At 43.8% G+C, this 25,769-nt stretch overlaps 2 protein-coding genes across 4 annotated transcripts in view; one reads left to right on the top strand and one right to left on the bottom strand.

Moving 5' to 3' along the window:
• Positions 1 to 642: 642 nt before the first annotated feature.
• On the bottom strand, positions 643 to 16,768 carry BROX (BRO1 domain and CAAX motif containing). 2 transcript variants are annotated; one of them, XM_079299263.1, is made up of 12 exons: positions 16,638 to 16,768; positions 15,876 to 15,982; positions 14,331 to 14,427; positions 12,205 to 12,300; positions 11,486 to 11,558; positions 11,053 to 11,158; positions 10,401 to 10,490; positions 9,568 to 9,653; positions 8,148 to 8,229; positions 6,984 to 7,134; positions 5,444 to 5,603; positions 643 to 4,988 (listed from the first exon to the last, which is right to left on the bottom strand). In XM_079299263.1, exons 1-12 carry the CDS (start codon positions 16,736 to 16,738, stop codon positions 4,902 to 4,904), a joined length of 1,236 nt encoding a protein of 411 aa, XP_079155389.1. In that variant the 5' UTR covers positions 16,739 to 16,768; the 3' UTR covers positions 643 to 4,901. The 2 variants fall into 2 exon arrangements, with proteins under 2 accessions (XP_079155389.1, XP_079155390.1); XM_079299264.1 differs by lacking the exon at positions 643 to 4,988 and adding an exon at positions 6,772 to 6,806 and having other exon boundaries at positions 5,488 to 5,603; positions 6,966 to 7,134.
• Positions 16,769 to 18,784: 2,016 nt separating this feature from the next.
• The window catches only part of AIDA (axin interactor, dorsalization associated), a 28,638-nt gene continuing 21,653 nt past the window's right edge, over positions 18,785 to 25,769 (top strand). For both annotated transcript variants that reach the window (XM_079299260.1, XM_079299259.1), the window contains exons 1-2: positions 18,785 to 19,034; positions 22,567 to 22,636. In XM_079299260.1, the coding sequence (XP_079155386.1) occupies positions 18,925 to 19,034; positions 22,567 to 22,636 (180 nt within the window). In that variant the 5' untranslated portion in view covers positions 18,785 to 18,924. The remainder of the gene's footprint in view (positions 19,035 to 22,566; positions 22,637 to 25,769) is intronic.

Here is a 25,769-nt window from a genome sequence, read left to right as displayed (position 1 = left end):
TGGCAGGGCAGTGTGCAGTGGAGAGAAGCCCTTGGTCCACATTTCCAGCTGCCCATTTCATTGTCCACCCCACAGCCACGACAGGCTGGATGGACACAGCTTTGGCCAGCACTGGGTCTGTCTTGTGGCTAGCTGGAACAGGCCCTGGCCAACATGAGGGCAACTGCTGCTCACAGCTTCTTCCCACTTTGAATCCTTGCCATGGAAACCCAGCCCAGGACTGGTTCAGATTGGGAAGACTGAGCCCGTTGTGCTAGTGAGGCTTCATCCAGAATATCAGAGAAGTTATTCCCAAATAACCCCCTTCATATAATATACAGAATATCACACAATGTCACAGACGTAGGTAAGTACTGGGATTTTGTACAGCCACAAGAAATTCTGCCTAATTATTTTACTAAACAGGAATTTGGGAGGTCCATCTCCTCTCTTCCTGTCCCAGGACGTGACATGCTTCATTGTACCTACTACTTCCATAGGCACCCAATTAATGTATCTTCCTTACTTAAGCTCTCCTTTAAACAAGGATTAAGCATTCTCTCTAATTAATGAATTTGTATTAAATTGCAGAAAGTAACATTCAAGGCAGAGCTCTTTTCTTGCTACTGTATGTAAAATTTTAAATAATGAAATAAAACACAATACTTTAAGATTGTTTATTTTAAATGGTATTCTGAAATTTGTTGCTATATACAAATTTTCCAACTATGAAGCTTAAGATTGCATGGTGACTGTCTTCACAGAGTAAGGCTGCTTGGTCAGTGATTTCAGAGCTGATTCCATTGAAGTGGGCTTACTCAAGAGTACAGAATGGCTTCAGGAAGCTTGTAATCCATAAAGACACCAACACCAAATGAGGGAGGGCTTCCTACATATAAAGCTCATCAAGGGTCCCCTGGGTTGCCATGGGACCTTTGCTCACCAGTGGGCAAAGGTGTGAGTGAAACCAAGGGTCACTGTGGAAAGGCCTTCACACTGCACTCACAGCCTGGAGACAGCTACACACTGCAGGGGCTTTTCCATGCCAGTCTTACTCACTCTGCTTTAGTCCTCACTCAGCTGGGCCAGTGACAGGAAAAAAACACAGAAAAAGGAAAAACAAAGGAAGCATATGCAACTATGGCAATTTAAGAGTGATCTTTAGAGACAGAATCTTTTTAGGGATAATTAATAGGCATGAACAGGATTTACGTTAATGCTGAAACTTCAATTTAGAAACCAGACACAGGGATGGGATGAAGTGTTTCACCCCGCAGCCAACAGACATTCATTTCTTGGAATTCCCATGGAAGACAGATGAGCTACTGCCTCCTCTCATGTTCTCCAATACCAAAGGCAGAGATATGCTTCATGAGTTTGTTTTATACACAGACAATTAAAAATACACTTTAGTAAAGTTTCCCAATAAAACCTTACCCATAGCACAGTACTGAAATCAGTGCAACAAAATGACAAGAAGGAGTATTTACAAGCATATTGTATTATACCAAATTTGCAAGACAAGAAAATTCTAAAGTGCAAAGTTGTCTCTATTCTACACAGAAACAGGGATCCATTTTCCTGCTCATTGTACAAACCACTACCATCGTTACAGACACACCACAAATCCATGCTGAACATCCAAGTGACCAAACATCATCCCTAGGCTGATGGGCAAAACTCCTCTACCAAATCCAGGGAGGCAGACATCAGCATCCAAGGGCCAGGTTTAGTCCCTCAGCTGTAAGTGTGTCCTATGCTGGATGGAGAGTAACTACTGAAATCCCAGGAACACGAAACATGAAGGAAGTGTATTTAAATACATGAAGGAAGGTATTTAAATAGAAATCCTACAAAGAGCTTAATGGTTTGGCTTACAGTAGATTAAAGACAATCACTGCTTTTCTTAAAGCACAAAACAGAGGGCCCAGCACTCCGTATTTCATTCAGCTGCAGTTCTGTCCTGCTTAAGATGGGGCACAAATTTTTAATGACTATTTACACCGACAAGATTTGCAGGCTTAGCCATGAGAGCCTCCAAAACCAGAGAGGCCACAAAAAAGGCTCTTGCAGCATTAGAATCTTAAAAAGTCACTGTTCAAAATACCTCACTCTTAAAAATTACTAAAGGGAGTTATAAGAGAAGGAACATGGCTGCTGGGTTTCCAGATTCACTGAAACTCCCAGTTCACTCACCCATATTCTTAAGCATATTGGACAGTTAATCTATATCCTATTTACAGTAATTCCTACTACTACTCAACAAAACCAGAAGAGAAAGCTGCTCATTGCCTCACAGCTCTTTCTACTTTGCAAACTAAACACAGTCTCCAGCTTCTTATTTTTTGGCAAAACATCCAATGTTTGCCACAGGATTTCAGCTACAAGTAAACAAAGTTTGTCTTGAAAAGCAACACATGTTAAGTGAATTAGTTTGTTCCATTAGTCTATTTTTAAACTACTACATCATATTTACTGAAACAGCTATGGCATAAGAGGTTACACAGCTAGGTTTAAGTAATGTCACCATCTGACAAAATTAACTTGGTTATGCCCCAAACTATTTACAGTGAACTTGATTCAGACAAACCACTCGGTTTGAGAAAGTGTCCATAGAATTCCAAGCCCATAAAATTATCTATCCTACCAAGATGTTTGGGAATGATTTAGTCATTATTTGTTAATTTGATTTTAAGCTATTCCTCTACTGGAACCCATGGGTAAAAGCTGCATTGGAAATGAGTCCCAGGATCTACATGTGCATTAGCAAAGAAAAGTAAGTCTTTGCCACAATTTGCAGCAGATGGAAGGGAAAATGAGGATGTATTCTACACAGAAAGAAAACAGTTGAGGTGTTTACATACTGACAAAGAATTCTGAAAAACAATGAGTAACACAAAAATTGTGATTATGAAACTGAATTAACTGCATCTTGATCCTTAAAGGGGGCAGGCTGAGCAAATGTTGATAGCTACAGCTGGAATACATTCTTAGAATTAAAATCTATATTAGAAAACGAACTCCACACTCCACTCTGGCAAAACCTAAGCTGGTCTTTTAACAGTACAAGAAGTCTAATGAGTCAGCTGATCAAGTTAAGAACAGATTTGAATAAGTCTTCATGAACCATACCCTGTGCAGGTCCAAAAGAAATGGAGCCATTTTAGGTCCTCATTGATACTCATTATCCTCTAGACCCCTGCAGAAAAGAAACTTCTTCCAATGAAATTCAGCTCACTTTACACTTATTTTTATGTGTAGAACTGGCAGAAAGAAAAATCCATCAAGCAAGGAGCAAGGAGGTCTGCATTTGACCAACACGCAACAGCCAGCATTAAAAGTCTCTCTCCCTTTTGCATCAACACATTTTGTAATTTGGTCCAGTATCTCACAGGAAGATTCTTGAGTTTCCTATTAACCTCCTCAGCAGCTTTTGTTCTACAGGCTTTCAAGGAGTTACACAACTGCTCTTCAAGCTGACTCCAAGCCCCATGGAAGATTTCAGATGCACTGAATTACAGCACGGTGGAAGGTGAACAAAGAGTACAAAGAGAGGAATGTGTTTACAGTTTACATCATGGTAAATGCTTTTGCCATCATGTTTGCTGGAAGGGTGAACACTGGCAGGCTGCTCAGTTTCTCTCTCAGGCAAGAAGTGCAGAACTGGTACCAGGGATTGCAAGGCTCTCACTTCAACACATTCATCACAAGCCTTTGCATTTGCAGCAAATCAGAAAGATGTTTTTGTTGTCAGAGGTGTTTTGCAGTACTCAGCACTAAAGAATGCTGTCACATTTTTCACAGCAGGCAGAAATGGAAGCAGCAAGTTCTACAAAATCCTTTCTTTCTCAGCCTTGCCTGGGCTTGGCTTCTGGTAAGTTTTCTTCAGAAAGAGCTGATTTCAGTGCAATACTGCAAAAGCTGAGAAGCAGCCCTGTTTACACAGGGCATAAAGGAAATCTAGAGCTTGGCTTCCCAGCTGTGCCATCAGCTCTTCAGCTCATGTTTCTCCCTGTTCTCCTGACAGCTTCTTACAGATACCACTCAGATGGAAACACAGAAACTTACTTCCAAATCCATTACCTTAGTTATGAAAGCTTCAGGAATTCCAGTGCCAAGAGATCTGAACTGTCTGCAGACTTCAAACTTAACAAAGCTTTGAAGATTTAAAAGCTCTGAATGAATGACACAAGGATGCTTTGCTTTTAAGCACTTCCATATTGCTTGGTGCATCACTTTCAGATACAATTTAATATTAAAGGATTTGGATTAAAGGACAGACAAAGCTAAGGTATCTTACTACAAATTCTGATATAAAAACCCTAATATGTAGAGGAAAAGACAGAGACTAGTAGTTTCAGAACATAAATTGTGCTCCTGTTATGCAGAACTTGAGTTTTCCCAAGTTCTTGCAAGTCCTGTGAAATACCATAGGAGTGTTACAAACCAAACCCAGATTTTCTTCCCTCGCTACAATTAGGTGAATTGGAACATGACAGGGTGCTAAGCCTAAATGACAAAACTTGAATAAATACAACTGTTCATGCAAACTTCTGTTTGCAGAATTGGACATGATATAGCATATAAGGTAATGGAAAAAACCCTCAAGCATTACAATCATGATACTTCCTTTGCTATTTGTGGGTAAAACTAAACCCACAAAAAGAAACTTCCTAGAGGCACAATAGGAACATTTAAGCCCACTCATTCTATGATATCCCACTAAAACCAAAAGTAAGTCAGATATAAATAACCTCCTGGAAATCCACCACATTCTTAAGCAAGATAGACACATATTAACAAAGGTAAATTAAATTAGTGTCCTAAAAGAAAAAATGAGAATCAAAAAAAGGAGATCAGAACTAAAGCCCCAGAGTCCTATGAATCGGAGTTTCAAAGTGAATTCAAAGCACTTATGGTACTTAAGAAATCTGGCATCCAGTGTCTTTTTGAGGCTTTATATCTGGTTCCTTCAGAGGTTTTACTTCTTCATCTGGTTTTGGTTTAGCCTGCAAACAAGAAAAAAAAAATCCAACTAAATACCACAAGTACAAACCACCGTGCCTGCACAGTATTTATGCACAGCTAACTTTACATGTTATAATCCAAGAGTTCCCTCTCTTTTCAAGGCTGAAAACTTAAGTAAGCCTCAAGCAAGAGGGAAAAGACAACTGTTCCTGTTTCAGCATCCTTAGATTCTTTTTCAGAAAAGGATTCATTTTTCTCTAGCATTCACTCTGGTAACATTACAGGACTTAGTGAAAAATGAGCTGATTTTCCAGATGCTGGCAGAGTGGCAAAGGTTAATTGACTTGCCACTGGCACAACAGAAGGATGAGCTTAGGGGGTAGCCTTGTGTCTGCTTCCTACACTGAACTGGGGAATGTTACAGAAGAGTCAAACTAACTCTGTGTGATACACAGAATAAAGCCAGAGGGAAGAACAGCACATAGGATTATCTTACAGTGTCCTCCTTTGGTCTCTTGGTGAGATCAAATGCTGCAACTGTTTCAGGAGTCCAGTGTGCATTCAAGGCAGGAAACTCAAAAGGAACAGGCTCTACTAAGCCATAGTTTGCTTTCAATTCCAGCTGGGGAGCCTCTGCTGGCACCTTCTGGAAATAGCTGGAACAGAATACAGAAATGTATTTAAAATACAATGCACCATCTCTGCAAGTCTTGTTAGCAATTTTAAACAAAATAATCTGGGTTTTCACAGTGGCAAGCCCTGCTGCTCTCTTCCATTTCATTAAGGCATGCCTAACATGCATTCTGCCAGCAAGGTTCACAAGAACAAAAGCAACTCCTTAGTATTATTACTTGTTCTCTAATTGTGTGGCAGGTTTTCTTCTATTTCATAACCAATACTCCCAGTGCTTCAATGAGAAGAGCATCTTTTGTCAAAAAAACCCATCAAAATACAGATGAGGATTTAAAGTACTTCCCAAGAAGAGGACAGTTCTTCTCCTAAACAGTCCTAATATGCCACAGTGGATGATGGCAACACAGCAGCCCCCCAAAGACTGGCTACAGGCAAGGTCTGACTCAGAGTGCCCCTCTGCCCTTGGCAGGCCAGCAGTGTCACACACTGACACACTCTGCCCACTTCCTGTGCTGCAGAGCTCTCCCAAACCAGCCACTGCCTTCTCTTTCCAAGTTTTGTTCATGAAGGACATGGATGTGTTGAAATCTTCAGTATGCAGTTGTTGTAAGCTCTGACAATGGGTACTTGAACCAAAGCAGAGCAGAGAATTTCTCTTCCTATTTGCAGTTCACTTTGATGTACTTGACCATCCTTTTCATTTAGTAAGTTCCCCTACTAAGCAGGTCCTTAAATATCATAGAAATGGAAAAAATATTATGGAATACTAAATCATAATAGGAGGGAAGGGGAGAAATAAAAGAGCAAAAGTACTCTAAAGACAAACTAATATTGATATTTTCAACTGAAATAAAAACCTGGTACTTCCAAACCTTTTTTGGAAGGACACTGATGAATAGAAAGCCCTACTCACAGTATTAACTATACTTGGATTGGTAAGGCTCCTAGCACCCTAAGCATGATCTTACTGAAGGCAGCACTGTGTTTTGACTTCCCTGCTTGCAAAGCAGGATCACCTACTGGTTTTCCCCACCTACCCCTCTGTCCTCTTTTGCCTACTACATCCCAGGAGACAGGAAGAGAGCATTAGAGCAACACAGCAACTTCTGCAGATTTCCTTCTGTGCAGAAGGAAAAGTAACCAAGTGCCTGAGGAATGAAGGAAGAAAACTGCTCAGCCTCTCCAACCCACCCTGCTGAACTGGCACAGGACAGAGTGGGAAAGACCTACTGAAAATCTGCCAAGAGAAAATTACAGAATTGCAAATTTATCTATAAGTTACATGTCATGCCCTAAAGGAATGTAACAACTGGAGAGTAAAATTTACCATCCCATCCTGAAATAAAGGCAAATGAGGTAATAACAACTCATACAGAGTGCTGCACCAACCATGAATTACTTACATAAATCCATTCTCTCTCTGGCATTTTTCTAGTGTGTTCTTAATCAAACTTCCTAATTTTCTAAAGAAAAGATGTCCAGAAGGTTTGGCAGTAGTCCCAGGCCCTTTGGTTTCTCCATATTCTTTGCACAATGCTTCAGCCTTGGCAAAAACTATGCAAGAAATGAAGGAAATAAAAATTATTTACATGGTGCTCCTAAATCATCATTCTGTTCTACAGAGCTTCTGTCTTAGAAGACACCAGAATCCAGTCATGCCTCTTTCTTCTTTGAAACCAAACCAAACTAGTTCAAAGACAGCACTTCCAGCCAAGACTTACTGCAAGTGCCTAGGAATAGAAAAAGATAGATTTTTGGGTGGGAAGATGCAGGAAAGCATTGTTATGTGTGGGACAAAATGCAACAATAAGCTCAAGGATGTGCCACGTGGTAGGGAAAAACAGAGGGTGTGAAGGTGTCCACACACAGCAGATGCCCCATAGCAAAGAACAATAACCAAAATGGAGTGGGAGAAGCAGCACTCTCTCTGAACAGCAGAACAGTATTTGTTTTACTCCAAGAAATCCAACTTAGTTTATTCTTAACAATTTTTTGATTTCCTTTAAAAACTAATATTAAAGGTTCCACTTTGAAGATTTTAGCATTTTTATACACTGCAGTAAAGTTATGCAGTGCAGGCCATTGGGGTAGAAATAGCTTTGAAGAGACAAGACTGGGCAGAAGACCTTGAACTACTGCAAACTTGCCTGAATATACCTTTCCAATGAACAGAAAATAATCAAGTTGCTGAAACCTGTTTAAAAATAATCATGACCTATATTTATTACTTAACCTCCAAAGCAGAAATGGCTGCACTATCTAACATATAGACCAGAAAACAGGATGACCAGATAATTGGTTTTTACACTGTATAGTGAAGGCAGCTCGAAGCCAGTCTTTTAAGCCAGGCTGAGAAGTGAAGATGAAATTTTCTGTGGCACTGTTATGACAGGCAGTCTTTGGTAAGACCAAAAAAAACCAAAAAACACTGTCTCTATTCAAAGGAGTGCTGGATTTCTGTCAGGTGATAGAGAAAATCTTTATGGGAGGGCAAATTAAGACAATACAGCAAAACAGAATAGGCATGGCATCATCAGATCCTGTTCTCCAGTCTCAACCATACTTACATTTCTCTGATTCCTGCAGAGATCTGATTGCTTCCCCACATTTATCACTTGCCAGCAAAGTCTGGCCATGGTAGCAGTATGCCTGATGGGAGAGGACAAAATCATTACCAACATCACTGGGAACTTCTGCACCAATTCCCTTCTCCTGCTCTCTACAGCATCTGCAGCTCTTTGAAGCTGCCTTTCCCTGCAGGTAGTTAACAGCTGGGGAATGCAAGTCAAAGCAGCAGTCACAGAGCCATTAGTGCAGTTCAACATGGGCACTGTGATGAGAACCATAAACACTTGGTACAAACTGAGCTGTCTCAGGCCTGGCCAAGAGTAACTGAGCTGCACAAAGCTGTTTGAGCTGAGGCACTGGCACACAGGCCAGCCCAAGCTCTCACTGTAGCAGTGGGCAGCACCAAGTCCCAGAAGCACAGAAAGAGAATGAACCCCAGGCAAGTTTACACAGCTAACACTGAAAACTAAAACTACCTGAACAGTCAAAAACTCCATCCGCAATAAACATCACTGAATCTGAAAGAGATGAGGTGTTCTACTGTCTGAGATATTTTGTCATAGTCCAAATAACTTTGCCATCCCAAAAAGTCCCATTCCTTCACATCTGTGTTTGAAGGTGGTATTGTATCACAGTGAGACCTGAATTGCCTATTATCTGTTCTCAGGAGTTGAGTTTAACTAGTAAATCCAACAGATGAAGGAACAATCCCATCAACTAATGCCTACCTTGCCCCTCTTCCTTTAGTGTCTGTTCCCACAGTACAAATCTATCCAAATCCACCATTGCCCAGATCCCTCAAATTTAAAAAAAGGGGAAGTACCACAACTCTGACCCTCCCTCACCTCTCAAACCTGCTAATAAGGCAAGCAGCTTTTAGCTACAGGTTCAGCCTAAGAGAAAGACAATTATGTAAACTGCTTAGCTTGGGCCTTTTGTACAGTACAAAAAAGACAGACTACAGGCTGTGGCAGGCTAAAGGCACAGCACATTGAGCAGTTGAGGATCTCAGCAGCACTGCAGAACTTGCTAGGAGATCCATCAGGCAAATAGGGCAGCTCTTGGAATGGTACTTTGTGGTACTTAATGCAGTCAGTACTAATGCAGCAAATATTTCATTCAGGACCTTCATAAAGATGCTCAGCTCTCAACTGTGCCTAGGATCAGACTGCAATGTAGATAACAGAGATGACCATTATGCTCAACTTGAATGGCTTCAATTAAAGATCTGTGATCACAACAAATCCACACTGCTGCAATTTCATTTGGCTCCACAAAAACAGTTCAAATGTCACTGACACTGCACAATTCCTCTTGACAGTATGGAAAGAAAGCCAAGGCAATACTTAGCCCCCATTGCCTATGCAGCCCTCTGCAGACAGACAACAAGCTGTGACTGCTGCCACCCAAAGTACTTACATAGGCCATATAGAAACAGCTCTTCAAGTTCAAGTACTTCCTCCATTTACCTGCATAGGTTGGATCCAAACTGGATAATGTTTGATCTGTGAACATGTGTTAAGTGAAGTTATTCTTAAGACATTTCCAAAAAGAAAAACCCCAAACTCATCAAAAGACCAGAATTATTAAACTTAGCAATAGATCCTAACTCTAAAGTATCCAGAAACAAGGGACAAAAACTACTCCTGCAAAAGCACAGAAAAACTGTAAGAAAAACCCCAAAAATGTGCAGCTATCATGCAGCTGTCCCTAGAATCCCTGAAAACTGCTGTCCACTAAGTCTGGATGGCTAATTCTCCAAGTATTTTTAGGCAGCATTTCAAAGCTTGTTCCAGTTTAAGTTCCAGCAGGGACCTATAATGTGACATAGGTTACAATGTTCTCCTGACTCCCATACTTCTGCACTTCTCCCACTTGCCTCAGCAAGCCCAGAGATGATCTTACTCATCTGGAAGGTGGTAGGTACATAATGGACCAACTCCACTCTCCATGCTCTGCATCACAATCTGCTGCCCAAAGGCAGCTGGAACTCACTCCATTGACATCAGGCCATTTGTCTGCTGCTAGTCTGCCTTCCTTCACTAACATTTCCTATCATCAGCTACAGAAAAAGATTCCCACAAAACCAAAAAGCCTTATCAAAATACATGCTGATAACTGAAGCCTTAAATGTGCTAAATAGAAGCTAAATACACACTCCATATCCACTGAGAACAGCACTAATATTGCCGTTTATGGGTGGGTGAAGTGTATCTGCTGGCAAGAATGCATAAGCAAAACAATACACTCACCAGCTTTTTGGTAGAAGTTGGCTGTTTCATAAGCAAGAGCAGCTATTAGGCCTGGATTGTGTTTTAGCTCAATAGCCCGAGCAATTGTCACTGAAAAGAAATTCCACAACATGGTTTAAGTTTAATTGAAATGTCCCATCACATCAAATCAGCAGAGGCATTTAGGATTTCAAAACCCTTGCATGAACAGAAAATAGATGTTGTGCAGTCAAGCAAACAGCAAAATAAAGACAGATTGTTTCTTAGATAGAATGATTCCAATTTAATGGAAAAACTAAATGAATGTTAGCTTTAAGATTAGCTAATAAACAGAAGTTGCACATATTTTAAAGTAAAGGAACTGGAGATTTATGTTAGGCAAGCATGGTGGTGAAAGGGTTGCATGAAAGGAAAAAATAAGAAAAAGCAGGAGTGCCACACACAAGTTCTTCCAATGTGTAAGATACTTCATATTACAATTGCAATATCAGACTGATTTGTGGCATTTTCCTGTAATTGTAATGTAATTTTCTTTAAAAGCAACCTGCCCCACTACACCACAGTAATTCAGGAGAATAAAAAACCCATGGCCTTGCTGCCAAGCAGAATTCATGAGGCACCAGTGACCCACTAGGTCATTTCCCACACCCAACCAATATATATTTGAAGATACCTTCTTGAGCTTCAGCTTGACACTGTATGATGTAGGAGTCTATAAGTCGAGCTTCTAAATCTCTTCCCTTTTCCACAGGTGTAATCAATTTTGGAATGTGACTTTCCTAAATACAAAGCAAGTCTCAGAGTTAGTTTAGTTCTAATACCAGTGCAAAACAAGTGCCTCATTCCTACATGGATGGGACACACTGAGTGAAGGTCCCAAGACACCACTGTAGCACATGATATGGGCAGACAGACAAACCACTCTTCCAATGCCATTGGGAATGAGCTGCAGGGATTGAGTGGTACCACAACATATTAATACCCTTCTGTTTCCTGTATCATTTAGATGGTCTCAAGTATGTGTGCATAGCAAAGGCCTCTCTAAGACAAAAAGTCAAGTATTTGGAGACACCTCAAAGAACAGACAGCAAAAAAAGTCCTTCTACCTTCAGGTGTTTAAAAATCCCAGCTGCTATCTTCAGGCTGCGGTGAACGTCTTTTGCTTCATCTTCTGTTATACTGAGAAAATAGAATGAATCAGTAATTTTATAGTTAGAAATGGCCTCTAAGGTCATTTAGTGCCACCTCCTGCTTTGAGGCACCACAATTGGCAACAGCAGATCAGGTCAGTTATGGCTTTGTCTAGATGAATCTGAAATCCTTCAAGAATCAAGAACCCACTAATTCCCTAAGTGACTTGTCCCACAGCTGTCTTACCCTCAGAGTAAAGGAATTTCTTACAGTGTCCCATCATGAAATAACCATATAGAACTCACTTGAAAAAAAGGAAGGTAAGATCCTGTGATGACTCTCAAGTAAAAGGCAACCACAGTTTTAAAAGTCAAGGATTTAGAAGTCTGTAGGGCTAAATGTCAGCAGAGCTGTGATTTTGACAATCTCAGTTTTGTACCTGGACATTTAGACAGGGACTGATGAAGGGTTTATTGACAACTGACACTTTCTCTGTATCACAGTCACATGGTACTGCTGCATTTAGTTTACAGAGGCAAGAAGGGATGGAAGTGCTTGTGTGTAAAGACCAACGGCCCCTGGAACTCCTCTGGACATGTCTCATGTCCAAATTCAGCAGACAACCCTCAGAACCTGCTGAATATTTAGTGGAGTATTCCTGTAGCAGAATTGTAAAGAAAAGAAAACCACTTACTCTTCTTTTCCAGCAAGTCTTGATGCATATTTTGTGTACCATAGAGCTACATTAAATCCCATGGAAACCAGTTCAAACACTGCATCCTGCTGGGCACTAAAGAAAGACAGACAAAAACCCCCCAAAAACTTAATGGATTCAGTTTTGTTCTCACATCTCTCTCTGCTGATAGTTCACATAGCAAAAGTCAACATTTCTCTCCATAAAACATGTCTCATTTAAGATGTCAGCAATTTCCAATTCAGAACCTCCTACTTGCTGAACTGCCTAACAGAGACTTCAATTTTTTTCCTTATTCCCTTTAAGAACTCATAACCAGAATCTTCCACATTCAGATGCCCACCCTTCCCTTTTAGGAACTTTTATTTTAAAACTGTAACTTGAGATTTGTGTAGCTTTGGGTGTGGCTGACTTTTTTTGTTTTGTTTTGTTTTTAATTGCACATTTTGTAGAAAGCCTTGCCCTGCAATGTCCACTTTAAAGTTGTACTGCTAAGTTAATAAATCAGAGACTGCAACAACTCTCTCAAATGAATGTTTTTGCAAATATTTTTGTAATTGCAGACACACAGCCATGTGCAAATACCAGGAAATTTCAAAAGCTAAAACCAGAGTCTTTGAAAAGCCTGAACTTGCAATCACAAGCTCAGTATAGCTTAGGAACTAGCAAACCTTTTAAAAAGAAAGATGTGGGAGTGGGAAGAATAATGCTGGCACAAGTACAAGTGTGTATGACCGTGAGAAAATTAGAAGAAAGTCCTAATCAACAGATTTTATTCCACAGGGAATAAAAGCTTTAAGGAGGTCAAGCACTTCTAGCTAAAGCTTGAAAAATTTGTAGGCGTGGTTATACAACACAATTACCTCCAATAGAAAGAGACAAGTGAATAATTCAGAAGGTTACAGATCTGTATTCCTACTGGAAACAGATTTGCTTGTTTGAACCAAGAGTACATTTAGTCAGAGATACAGAGGAGGAGAACAAATCCAGATCTTCAGCTACACTGGAACCTCCAAACACACAGAAGTTCGTGGTCAGTGCCAAATTAAGTTTTAAACTGCAGTGAGCTTTGTTAACCATGTGTGTCGGGTTGATGTGGCCAGAAATGTGTATCCTATCACCAACTGTTGAAGCCGGGTGGGGCAGTGATTCCTTATCTCTATGGCACCTACTATCTGCTAATGGACGATCTTTAAAACTAGGTGAAGCAAACATCTTTATCTTTTCCACAACCCATCCTCCCTCCAGGAAGATATCATCTACTGCTGGCCCATTCAGTTCCACTGTGTGACTGATAAAATTACATCATCCCACTGGGATGCTCCAGCCAGGGGGAGGAGTCAAGTCTTTCCTACCCAGATAAGAACTGAGATTTTGGACAGCAAGTTATCCTTCTTTCCACTGGATTCCAGAGGAACACTGAACCTTTGCACATCATCCCTGCACCTTCAGAGGAAAACTGCACCTTCTACAGGAGCACTGCTCCAGCTGAACCACATCTGCCACTGCAGGAGGATGCAGCCACCATTTAACGGGACTGCTACCAACACCCTGACTGACTGACAGGGTGTCAGGCTGTATTCTGACTCTGTCAGGGTTGGGATTGCTCTTTGTAATACTGTATTTCTATTTTAACTTTCCTAGTAAAGAACTGTAATTCCTAATTCCTCTATCTTTGCCTGAGGGCCGCTTAATTTAAAAATTCTAATAATTTGGAGGAAAGGGCGTTTACATTCTCCATTTCAAAGAGAAGCTTCTGCCTTTATTGGCAGACACCTGTCCTTCAAACCAGGACACCATGCTAAACTCACCAACACCCTCATGGCTCTTCTTTGTACTTCTCTAGCCAACTGCAGGTTTGGTTTGCAGATCAACTGAGACACAGCAGATCCTTCTACCATTATTGTGCATTCTCACAGCTTTACATAAAGGCCACGCACACTTCAGAACATCTAACACAGTACAGCAGTTACCAAAAACACAGCAACACTTTTTTAGAAACTCCTTTGTGTTCAATACTTTGCTACATTTCTGTTTCCCTTCAGGCCTGTGCTGGCACAGGTGCATGTGTGTAACAGAGCAGCAGAGAGCAGCTGCTCACCCTGCACTCAGAAAAGCACACACACCTCGGGACTTGTCCTTGCAACGTGTCTGTCCACTTGAAATTCTGAATGTATCTCAACTTGCACTCTTGGGAAGAGTCATCCAGTGAAAGGATAAAACCTATGGAATAATAAGTAGGAAACAGAAATGAGTAATGAAGAACACGAATCAATATGAATACAGATAGAGACAAAGGAATGTTTCTTGCTGAATTCCTCAAACCCCATGTTACTTCCTAGGGCTTTTATTCCTCACTATCTTGAGAACAAAATATGGAAAAAAACCAACTGGCTATTCCAGGAAACTGCTTGCCCAGCATGTTGCCAACTCAATCCTGAGAATCTTGACTGCTCAAGGAAAACCTGGCAGAATGTCCCACATGGTGACAAGCTGGGAGTGGGACTGGCCCAGGCACAGGATGGCCGAAATTGTTCAAGGTGAGTAAGTGGCTGTCTCTGCCACCACAGTGGAAACCAGGAAATTCCAGGAAAAGCTGCCTGGTCAATGGGAAGAGGGAAGAGGACTTCTAAGTATGGGCTCACCTAGTCAACATTTATCTCCAGGGCTACAGGAAATTGGTTCTTTACGTCCAGGAGCCCAGGAAACAGCAGTTAGTGGGATGAAGATCATGCTATGGGATGTTCAAATCCCAGTATATGCAGCCTAGGAACTTTTTAGAGATGCTGAAGAAGGGCCTTGGTCTGATCAGGTCTTACAGACTTTAAGAGGCCATAGCAGCTACTGGGACTACACTTGTCAGTGTTTTTATAAACACAGAAAATACTTCCTTTCACATGCAGAAGATTTTAGTGGCCAAGCATGGTATTTTTGTAAACAAACTCTCCAAATCTTGGCTGTACCAACAGGGATTCTTATCTGACCTTTAGATGTGACATTAGCCTACATCCTCCCAGGGGCTCACTAAACCAACGTTTACTTCTCAGAGATGAAGGACCCCACTTCCCACAAATCAGCTGATTCCTGAAAACTCAGTCCTAAGAAACCTGGCTGAGCACCTGACTGCTGAGAGAGAGTTACCAAAATATTGGCAGAAGGAGGGTTTCAAAGGAATGTTCCAGCACAGGTGAACCATCTACTGAAAATGCAGATACCATGCTAATGACCACCTACGTACATACACACCTAAGAGAAGCAGCAGTAGAAGGTGAACTTGCAACTTATGGTTTAGTATTAGACAAACCAGCAGTTTACACTGATTAGTAAATTATATCAACTAATTAATAGACTCAATTTATATTTAGGGAGCAACTCACCACCACCTAAGATACAAATAGACATTTTCTCCACCAACAGGAAGCAGAATGAGGTTAAAGACAGGAGGACAGGGCTACCAGCACTTAGTACAGGCAGGGTCAAAAATGACACTGAAACTTGGAGGAGGGGCCTGGTGAACAGCCACCACTAGTATCAAGCACAGAACCCATGAAGGATCCTCCTTCCTCAGAAGTGCAAAGCTTCTTTACAGGAAATCACCACAGTTAACATTCTGAGAAGTGCCATTAAAATTGAAGAGATGAATTAGTAGTACTGCTAATAAATCTCTCTACCTTGCAGGAGTGAGAAGTACAAGTCAGCTGCATTCTTCATCATTTCTGGATTACAGCTTGAGTCTGTAAATAGCTCCAATAGCCGTGTTCGAGACAACCGCAAGTCACTAAGTGAAAGGAGAATAAAAAAGAAAGAAAACCTTAAGAAATCCTATCAAAAATGTACTAATACAGAAAAATCTTTCTTTCTCCTCTGGATACATATGTCTGACTCTTTAGTATAATTCATTCTGGACATACAGCAGTGGATAATCAGTACTCAGTCTATTGCTCTAACACTTACTAAAATAACTATTCCTTTGCCCACCAAGAGGTTGAATACAGAGAGAGGAAAGAGAAGTAACAAGTAATGTTCTTCAACATTAGAATGGGATGATGAGACGAAGAGATAAGAATAGATCTGCAAAATAGGCTGAGATCCCTTTTCATTACATTCCTATCCACAACAGAACAGTCAGGCCTCATCCACTTATGGAAATTAAGCAATCTTTTGCAGAGGAATGCACAGTCATCAGAAAACCAATGAAGTGCTTCATCTTTTGCCTCTGCATAGCTGTAATTGGCCTTGCTGTCACTCAGAGACTTGAAAACTGGAGAATTCATTCTCTGTAAGCAAATGTTCAGTATTAGCAGTGTCTTAGTGCCTCCCAGTCTACACATCTCTACTCATCTTCAGCTCAAAAACTGAAAGGCAACCATTGCTTGAAACCATGTCCCCCAAACTGTAAGAGGCAGAGTGAAATTAGTCCCAAGTACACTTACTTGCAAACCTTTGTTGCAGCTGGAGTGGTGGCTACCCCATAATAATTAAATGAAACAGGAGCTGTAGCCTTCAGAGGGTTGCGATGGAACCAGTGGGTCATTTTCTTCCTCTAATGTTGTTTATGCCAAATCTAAGGAGTGGAAAGGAAAGAACAGCTGCAGGAACAGATACAACTCAGGGGCTGCACATGCCCTCCTCCTCTGCTCACAAAAAGATATTCTAAATGTGAACAACTAGGCAAGAAATTAATTTGAAATTATTTTTTTCCATTTGAAATGCCAAGCTTCCATATGCCTTGTGCTAATGGTCCATGTGAGAATTGCAGTCTCTTGAAATACAAATGCTTTCTGAGGCAACTATTTTAAGTTAGGCAAAAAGCTACCACCTACTTTGCTCTATGTGAGCACACATATTCCTATGAAAAAAACTCCACATTTGTAACCTCCTGCATAAAGCTGGAAATTATATGAGAATCACAGAATCAATCAGGATGGAAAAGACCCCTGATATCACTGAGCCCAACCATTGACAGAACATTCCCATGTCAACTAGACCATGGCACTGACATGTCCAGTCTTTCATTAAACACATCGAGGGATGGTGGGTGACTCCACCACCTCCCTGGGCAGCACATTCCAACGTTTAATAACTCCTCATGAGAAGAAATTCTTCCTAATGCATTATCTGAACTTCTCTTGACACAGCCTGAGGCCATTTCCTCTCATCCTGTCACTTGTGGCCTGGGAGAAGAGGCTGATCTCCAACTTGCCACAACCTCCTATTAGGGAATTGTAGGGAGTTATAAGGACACCCCTGAGCCCCCTTCCTCTTTTCCAAGCTAAATCTCCATCCACTGAGATCACTGTACTGTGCCTCGTCCATCTGTGAATAGCTTGTATTTGGGAACTTTTGGTATAAATGAACCTGCAACCACAAATCCTGACTGAAAACACAGATCTATTTGTGTATCAGACCTGGAAGGTTGGGAGAGGTTCACTTCGATCTCAGCAGAAAAATATAACACAAGCGCTACAGCGAGCTTTACAACAGCACTGTGGGGTGATGGAATATAAAGGGCACATCCTGAACATGGGAAGGCCCTACTGGATAAAAGGTGAAGCTCCTTCACCATGAGGACAGAAGAATAAGAAGCAAGTTGCGTGCTCTCCACCCTCAAAGGTTTTCCAGACCGGACAAAGCCCTGGCGTGACCTCGGAGCTGTCTCTGCTCTGAGCAGGACGCTGGGCCAGAGACCCCTCAGCACCTTTTGAAATCCCTTAAGTTCATCCTAATTGAACACTCTGCAGCTTTGCTAAAACAAACCTAAGATCCGCCAGCACTGATGCCCCGGCACTGACCCTCCGGACCGAGCCGTGGTTTCGTTCATCGCGCCGTGGTTATGGCCCCGGCAGCTCTGAGGGCCGCTCCCTCAGGGCACCCACCCGCGCAGCGCTGTCCCCGCGGTGCCGCTCCCTCAGCGCACCCACCCGCGCAGCGCTGTCCCCGCGGTGCCGCTCCCTCAGCGCACCCACCCGCGCAGCGCTGTCCCCGCGGTGCCGCTCCCGGCCCGGGGCGCTCCCAGAGCTCGCAGGCCGCGGGACCCCGGCCCGGCCCCACCGCTCCCGGCGCGTCACGCGCCCGCCGCCGCAGGCAGCGCCAGCCGAGAGCCGATGGCACCGCCCCATCGCGCCCGATCGCATCGACCCCGCCGCTCGCCCGCCTCCCCGCCGCAGTCCCCGGGCCGCCGCTGCCAACGACAGCCCCGCGGCTGTGCGGCCTCCCCCCGGGACAGCGGCCGCCAGCTCGGCCGGGGCCCGCAGCCCTCCCGCGGGAAGGACCCCCGAACGCCACCAACAGCGGCGGGAGCGGAGACGGCAGCGAGCCCGTAGCGGCATCTGCCCTCGCGGAGGGGCGAGAGCCGCCGGCGGCGCTGCCGGGGGGCGCCGGAGCTTACCTGGGGGCGGGCCTGCGGCGGCGGCACGGTCGGGAGCGGCGGGAGGAGCGCGGGTAGGAGCGGCGCGGCCCCGCCCGCGCGCACGTGACCGGCGCCATGACAGGTACCGGGGCGGAAGCGGCGCGCTCGCCTCGGTAGCGATGGCGCGGGCGGGCGCGGCCGGCGCCGCCTCCCCGGCGGGGCGGTGCGGTGAGGGCGGGAGGCGCCGCCGCGCTCGGCTGTCCCGGGGGCCGGGCCGGGCCGTGCCGGGCGGGGCGCTGCCGGCGGGAGCGGCTGTCCGGCGCGGTGGGTGCCCCGGCGCGGGGTGAGCATGGTGCCCTAGCGCTGGGGCTATGTCGGAGGCGGCCCGCAGCCTCCTGCAGCGCTGGGGCGCCAGCTTCAGGAAGGGCACCGACTTCGACTCCTGGGGGCAGCTGGTGGAGGCGATCGACGAGTACCAGATGTGAGTGCGGGCCCGGCGCGGCCGCGGAGCCCCGGCGAGGCGCGGGGGTGAGGGAGCGGCCCCGGGCGGGGCGGGGCGCGGCAGGACAGGGGGCCCCGCCGGGCCCAGGCCGCGGCCCCTCACCCCGGGCCCCGCCGGTGGCTCCGGCCCTTCCCCGAGGCGCGGGGCCAGGGGCCGGGGCGTCCCTCGGGGGCCTCGAGAGCCGGCCGCCCTGCTCTCTTGGGAGGCGGCAGCGGCCGGCATGGAGCTTAGAGCAACCTGGTCTGGTGGAGGGTGTCCCCCTGCCCATGGGGAGATGGAACAATTTGATCTTTAGTGTCCCCTCCAACCCAAACCTGGTTGTGGTTTTGTGAGCGTGGGCTGCCTGCGTGGTTGGTTGGTGGAGCCCTCGATGCCCCCATCCATCACCCAGTTGCCCTGGCACCACGCTTGTGGGAAATGGGCTGCCTAAGCATCAGCCTCTGCCAAAAACCCCCCAATCAATCCATCAGAATGAAAAGGGGCCCATCACACGCTTGTGTGTTGTGTCCCTGATGGCACCAGGGTGGGAGAGTGGGGAACCTGGCAGCCCCAGACAGGCTGGCTGGCACAGGGTGCGACCACACCATCCACAAATCCTTTGGTAGCAGAGGAGTATCAGCCGCAGGACACTGATGATGGACTCCTTGAAAACACACCTGGTACCTTTAATCAGGTATTCTTCCCTACTACTCCATTCCCCATGACAATGGAAGTTATTTCTTCATGATTTCAGGCCATGCTTCTCATGGTGAATTTTCTGGAAGTTGTCAAGAGGGTTTGTGCTTGTTTGCCAAGAGAAAGTCAGCTGAAGAGATGCTCCCTGAGGGATCTTTTAGCACTGTTCAGGACTGGTCAAGTTAGCTTGTAACCACACTAGCTGCCAGTTCAGTTGTCATTCAGAATAACTGGTTTGCTGGCCACGTACCATGTGCTCAGGAGAGGCTGTAATATCATCGTTTCATTCACTCACCAGGAAGGATGATGCAAGTTCAGTGATTTGCAGTTTGCTGATGGCCTTTAGAGTAGGGCAAGCTGTTACTCTACAAACCTTGGCAGAAAGATGAAAAGAAGCTCTCTTCCAGATCTGTATCTTGACAGAAAAAAAGAATCATCAAGAAGTAAAAGAAGATATTTTTACTAACTGCCCTTATGTGGATATCTACAAGGAGTCCAGTAGAATACCAATGCTTTAATCTGTCTGAGCAGTCTGAGCAGTGAGTTTCATATTCACTTTGGAGTGAAAAGTCTTTGGGCTCTCATTCTGAGCTCTCTTCATTGAGGAGTGAGGTCACTAAGCATTTGCAGACAGTCCAGTTTGAGAATTGAAGTGCATCTTCTGTTGCCTTCCTCACTCTGCTGCTTGTGTCGGACAAGAGCTGAGGTGATCTCCACAGCCTGGCTCTGTTCTGACCTGGGAGCAGTGGGGTGTCTTTATAAGGAAGCTCCTTGAATTTCTATTAAATACTTGACAGTAGGTGAACTCTGTGGTCTGAGGACTGAGTAGAAGGGAGAGAGAAGCTCAAGGGATTACAGGGAGATATTTCCTTGGGAGGAGCAAAACCTTTTCTGTATGTCTTCTTTATGCTGTGTCTTTAACAGGTAAATTAATAACAATATCAAGCTGTAGGATAGAAGCTGCAAACATGCAGCACAGGGAAAAATACCAAGCTGTAGTTCTAGAGAGACACTGCAGGATGGGTTTATGGTGTTGCCTTCTCAAAGGCCCCCTGAGATGGGATGAACAGGTGTGGTGCTGCTCTTGTCCCAGTGCTGGGAACACCAGCACAGTCTGTGCTGATCCATACAAGCATCCTGGAAGGCAGCTGCTTACACTGAACTTGCTGGTGCTGAGAAAGCTTGGATTTGGGAAAAATCAAAGTCCTGATGTAAAACACAATTATGTACCTCCTGTGTCCGTCTGCTCAGGTCAGGTTACCCCTGGAAGTGCAAGAAGCTTGGTACAAAGATTGGCCCTCCATTCTTCAGGTGATTATTCTTGCAGGAACCCTTTGAGCTGTCAGCAGTGGCTTCCCTGTTAAATGTCCCAATCTGTGGAACTTGGTCTCATCCAACTTTGAATGACCTTCAAGGGGAATGCCAGCTGCATTTATTTGGATTAGGGTGGATTTTTTCTTTTGTATTAGTGACAAATGGAAAGAGAGTTGTGTTAGTGATACTTGCAGAAATGTTAATGCTGTGATGCTGCCTGTTGTGGGTGGCGTGTTGCTGCTATGGTGATCTGTTTTCTTAAAGCATTACTTTAATAAAATGCCCTTTCTCTGTGTCCTGTGTAGCATAGGGCAGGGCAGTAGGCAGGGAGTGTGCTTTTGGGTTCAAGCATGTTTATGCTTTTTGTCTTTTCTCAGCCCCAGTCTTTCTCCATTTTTGAAGGGGGACAACACTACCAGGTTGTGCAGTTACCTCATCCTGTTTGGTTGTTTTCCCTGGTGAGAGTTAAAAGCTACAGTGGCCTCAATCAGTATGGGCATTTTTGAGGAAAAGCAAAGAAATTGAGTTTTGATATTTTTGGTCCTGCCACAGGCTTTGACAACAATCTGTTCTGCTGGATGTATCTTGGTGTATATATTTTATAAACCACTCCTAAAGCTGGGCCAATGCCCACAGCAGTGAAGTGAAGCAGAGTCCCTTTCACAGTACAAACTTGTGAGCTTCCAGGAGGAAGCCTATTGTGATGTCCCTGGGTTTCCCCTCAATCCCTGTCTTCCCTCTGCTTGTAAAAAAAAAAAAAAAAAAAAAAAAAAAAAAAAAATTTACAGGGAATGGCAACAATTGCCCAGAGGTTTTGCTTGTTTAATGTTCTCCTTCCTCCCGGGACGGAAACTGTAACTCTTCCCATAGCTTCCCTCCAGCTTCCTTTCGCTTTCTCGAGCTGTTTGCTTACTGTTACTTTCCAAAGCCCTTGGTACTCCTGCCTTGGTGATGACAAGGGGTGGGGTTTGTGCTCCTCCTGTGATGCTGACAGGCACAAATGTGAGCGGATCCACCCGGCAGCCTGGGCCAAGCCGGCCTGTGCCTGGCTCCCAGTGCCGGGAGAGCGTGTGCCATGGCTCAGGGCGCCCGAGCCCCCCGGCGTCTCACTCACCTCAGCGTCTCCCGGGAAATGCGAGTGGGATTGCACCACTCTGGGTCTTCACAGGGGCTGTGGTTTGTTATTATCAAAGGGGATTGTGAGAGGAAAAAAGTCAATGCTTGTTGGATATAAGGATCTTCATGCCTGTTCTCCCTTCATGATGCATTAGTCTTTCCTAATGTGCAGCCTAATGTAGCTGCACACTTTGTCCACCCTCTGGGGCTTTTTCTTGCGTATGAGCTACCATGGCTATAGAAAACTTTGTTTCAAAAGACAAAAACCAAAAACACAACAGCAAAAGCAACCCAAAGCTCTTTGGAGCAGCAGCCTGTGAACCTTTTGGCTGACACACTTTCTGGATCTGGGGTGTGTGTGTTTGTGTTGTGTTCCCACTCTACAATTTTCTTTTCCCCCATCCAGATTAGCCAGGCACCTCCAGAAAGAGGCGCAGTCTCAGCACAACAACTCGGAATTCACAGAAGATCAAAAGGTGAGTACTGCTGTTTGCACAGGCAAGGAGCTTGACTCATAGATGTTGATGTGTGTTATGTTTTTTTATCTTGCAGGCCAGAGCCTTATGAGCCCTTTTTTCCTCCCTCAATATATGCAAACAGAAACAGAGCCCAGCGTGGCTAGAATGGCTGTCATTAGATGTGAAGGATGCTTTGCTCTGCTATTGAATGTCAGGCATGCTGGCCAGAGTCCTTCATAACCTGGGTGTTTCTTTTTTTTTTTTTTTTTTTTTTGAGTAATGTTTGATAACTTGCTTATTCAATGTTAGCACAATTTATGTCGTGAGCTCTAAATACAAAACATCTTGAACTGCAGACATTGAGGGTGTGTGAGGGGGATGAAAGCTTAACATGTAACACCTGACAGGGAAGGGTCCTGGCAGAATACTCCCTAGCAGCCTCTTAGACTGTTATTTGTTTATAATATTTCAAAATATTGAAATTACTTTACTCCTCCCTCTCTCTCCTCAGTTGAAAGGCTGTTTCTTGTCTTAGTAACATACTGCTGCAGTTCTATGATGGGATTTAAGTGGACTCATGCACTCAAGCATTTACTGCAAAATAAAATTGTTTGAGATATGATGCTCTACTAAATTTCCTTGTCTTCTATAAAGGCATGTTCTTCTTAGGAGTAAAAAACTAGAGACGTGTATTTCCAGATTTCCATGCCATAAGATCACTTGTTTGAGCAATGCTGTTACCTGAAAATTGACATTTGCTCAAAGAAATGCACCTTTACATAGACTCTGAGAGGTTTGTAGCTGTTTCCTTGAGCTGTACCAATATGAAAAGCAGAGACCTGGTCTTCCATGTTCTGCTTACCTTCTGCAAAGATGATAAAGCTCATGATTGCCTTAAACAGAGCCATAATTTTGGAGAATCATTTGGTCCACTCTTCCTGAACCGTAAGCCATGAGAGCCTTGTTAATGTTGGACAGCTGTTTATTCCTTGAATGCTTCTGCTCTCCCTCCCTTGCTGGTAGCTTTCTCCATCATTCTCAGCTAGAGTCATCTTTACTGTGTGTTTCCCCTCTGTGGAGACTTTTGAAAATGTAGTTACTTCATGAAGGCGAAGCTGTTAATCTCACTTCTGGAGACATCATCTCCTGTGAGTATGGGAACCAGAACCACACAGGGCTTTGCCTCCAGATGTTCCCTGAGTCTTATGAAAAGGACCTTGGACCAGATTGTGGAAGTGAATGAGGTCAGCCATGAGGGAAGGCCTGGGGGGCTCAGGAAGTGGAGATAACTGACCTCAGATGTTTCATGCACAAGTGCTGTCATGTCTTAAGGCAACAGTCTTCTCAAAAGAAAAAAAGTAATGGGTGGTGGTTTTACATCCTAGCAGAGTGATACCCATTTCTGAAGCTGATATTATTTTATAAAAAAGGATGGCATTTTTATCACTTGCTGGGTTTTGCAGATCATTAAGTGGCTGATGCATTGAATCTTTGAGTTTGGTTATCAAATAGCTGTTTCATTAGCCACATGCACAAACCAATTCCCCAACATTTCATTGAAAGAACACTTTATCTCCTCTACCATGAGGAATGCTAGTCACAAAAAAAATTGTGACTAGAGTCTTGCTGTTGCTTAGAAAAAAGCACTTGAAACTCTGCACAGCAAAATCTCTGAGTAAAGCTCCTTGCTGTGCTGGTCTTCCCTATTTCTGCAGGAGCTCAGCCAGTATATCATCTAGTGATTATGACTAATTACTATCATCACTAATATCATTCATATGGCATGTGGCTGGAGGGCTTGGTGTATGCTGGGTTTGCAGCAGTTTGATTAAATAGAAATATATCTTCTTTCCTGCTGCCCTTCCAAAAATCAGCTACAAGTCAGTAACTTTTGCTGAAATGTGTTCTTGGCCCTGCACCTACCAGGATGTTCTTTCCTTCTGATTCCCAAAAATCTCTTTTCCTATTATCTTAACTTTCTCAGGCTTGCCACAGTTTTTTGTTTGTTTGTTTGTTTTTTTAACTGTGGAAGAGTCTGTAACCTTCAGAGTTTGCTTATCTGATGTTGTCACTAGCCAAGGCTGCGTGCAGAATTTCATAGATTGAAGGGCCATGAAGCTAATTATGATTTCCACTTGCTTGATCTACCCTCATTGCAGTTGTTGTGTAGATTTTCAGTCAGCTGTTTTCCAAAGGACCATACATACTGCTGAGAATTGTTGTGAGGCTGTAGTTTCTTACTTGACATACCCTGTGGGGAAGGTGGATTTCAGCAGTGATTTGTCTGTACCAAGGGGATATTACTTTCTTTACAGCTGCAGGAAAAGGACAAGACTAGGTTAAAATTCTCATATCTGTCTGTCTGTATGAACTTTTACTACAGTTGGGTTTATTTCATGCATCACAGGTGGTGTTACAATGCAGATATGGCCACACAAAAATTGATGGTGTGTTACTTGCTAATGTAATCATAAAATCTGTTAATCTAAGAACACTTGACAGATACCACCAGTTTCTTTCCTGGTCATACTGTCAGCCAGTTATCATTTATCTTCTAATACATATATTGTTTATGGTAAGAGTTCAGGCTTTTAAATATTCCTATCTCCCATTTTTGCTCCTAAAGAATCAGTTTTGAAACACTATGTGCTACTTGCCTTGATAGAGCAGACTCCAGATTTTGTTGTTCACTCCTGTGTTTTCAAATTTTGATGGGTTGCCATCTTATAACTATTGCTGGACATGATCCTGGAGTTTTAACTCTTAGGGAAGGCTCTATCTTAATTTGGGTAATTGACAGTGCTGGAATCTTCATTAGTGATTGTGAATTTTATTGAAGAATTCCTCTGCAGATCCTGTAAACAGCAAATCATTGTGTTTAGTCTCCCTTCAACAGCTATAAAGAGGCTGTGCAGCAGTTTTATTACCTACAGACAGCATGTGTGGAATACTAAGAGATACAGCTAATGCTGAATTTACCTCAGTCTTAACATTTTGAATACTGCTGTTTATTGTTTTACCTCCATTCTCTAAAAATCCCATCTTCATTCATGATCAGCCACTGTGCTTTGAGATAGGAATTGTTCCAGTTAGGCTTGGCTGTGTCTGTCCAGCTACAGTTACTCTCACCCAGTTCTCTGTGCAATAAATG

Source organism: Erithacus rubecula, assembly GCF_903797595.1.
Source record: "Erithacus rubecula genome assembly, chromosome: 2".
NCBI classification, from domain to species: domain Eukaryota; kingdom Metazoa; phylum Chordata; class Aves; order Passeriformes; family Muscicapidae; genus Erithacus; species Erithacus rubecula.
This window is presented reverse-complemented; position numbering and strand designations above follow the sequence as displayed.

Bases quoted from the DNA above. Each gene is read 5' to 3' on its own strand.
- BROX (XM_079299263.1), bottom strand. From the start codon at position 16,738: ATGACCCACTGGTTCCATCGCAACCCTCTGAAGGCTACAGCTCCTGTT. The intron at 15,983-16,637 runs GTAAGTGTACTT...CCTTTCACTTAG, and splicing joins GCTGCAACAAAGGTTTGCAA to TGACTTGCGGTTGTCTCGAA. The intron at 4,989-5,443 runs GTAAGATAATCC...TCTTGTTTGCAG, and splicing joins AGAGACCAAAGGAGGACACT to GCTAAACCAAAACCAGATGA.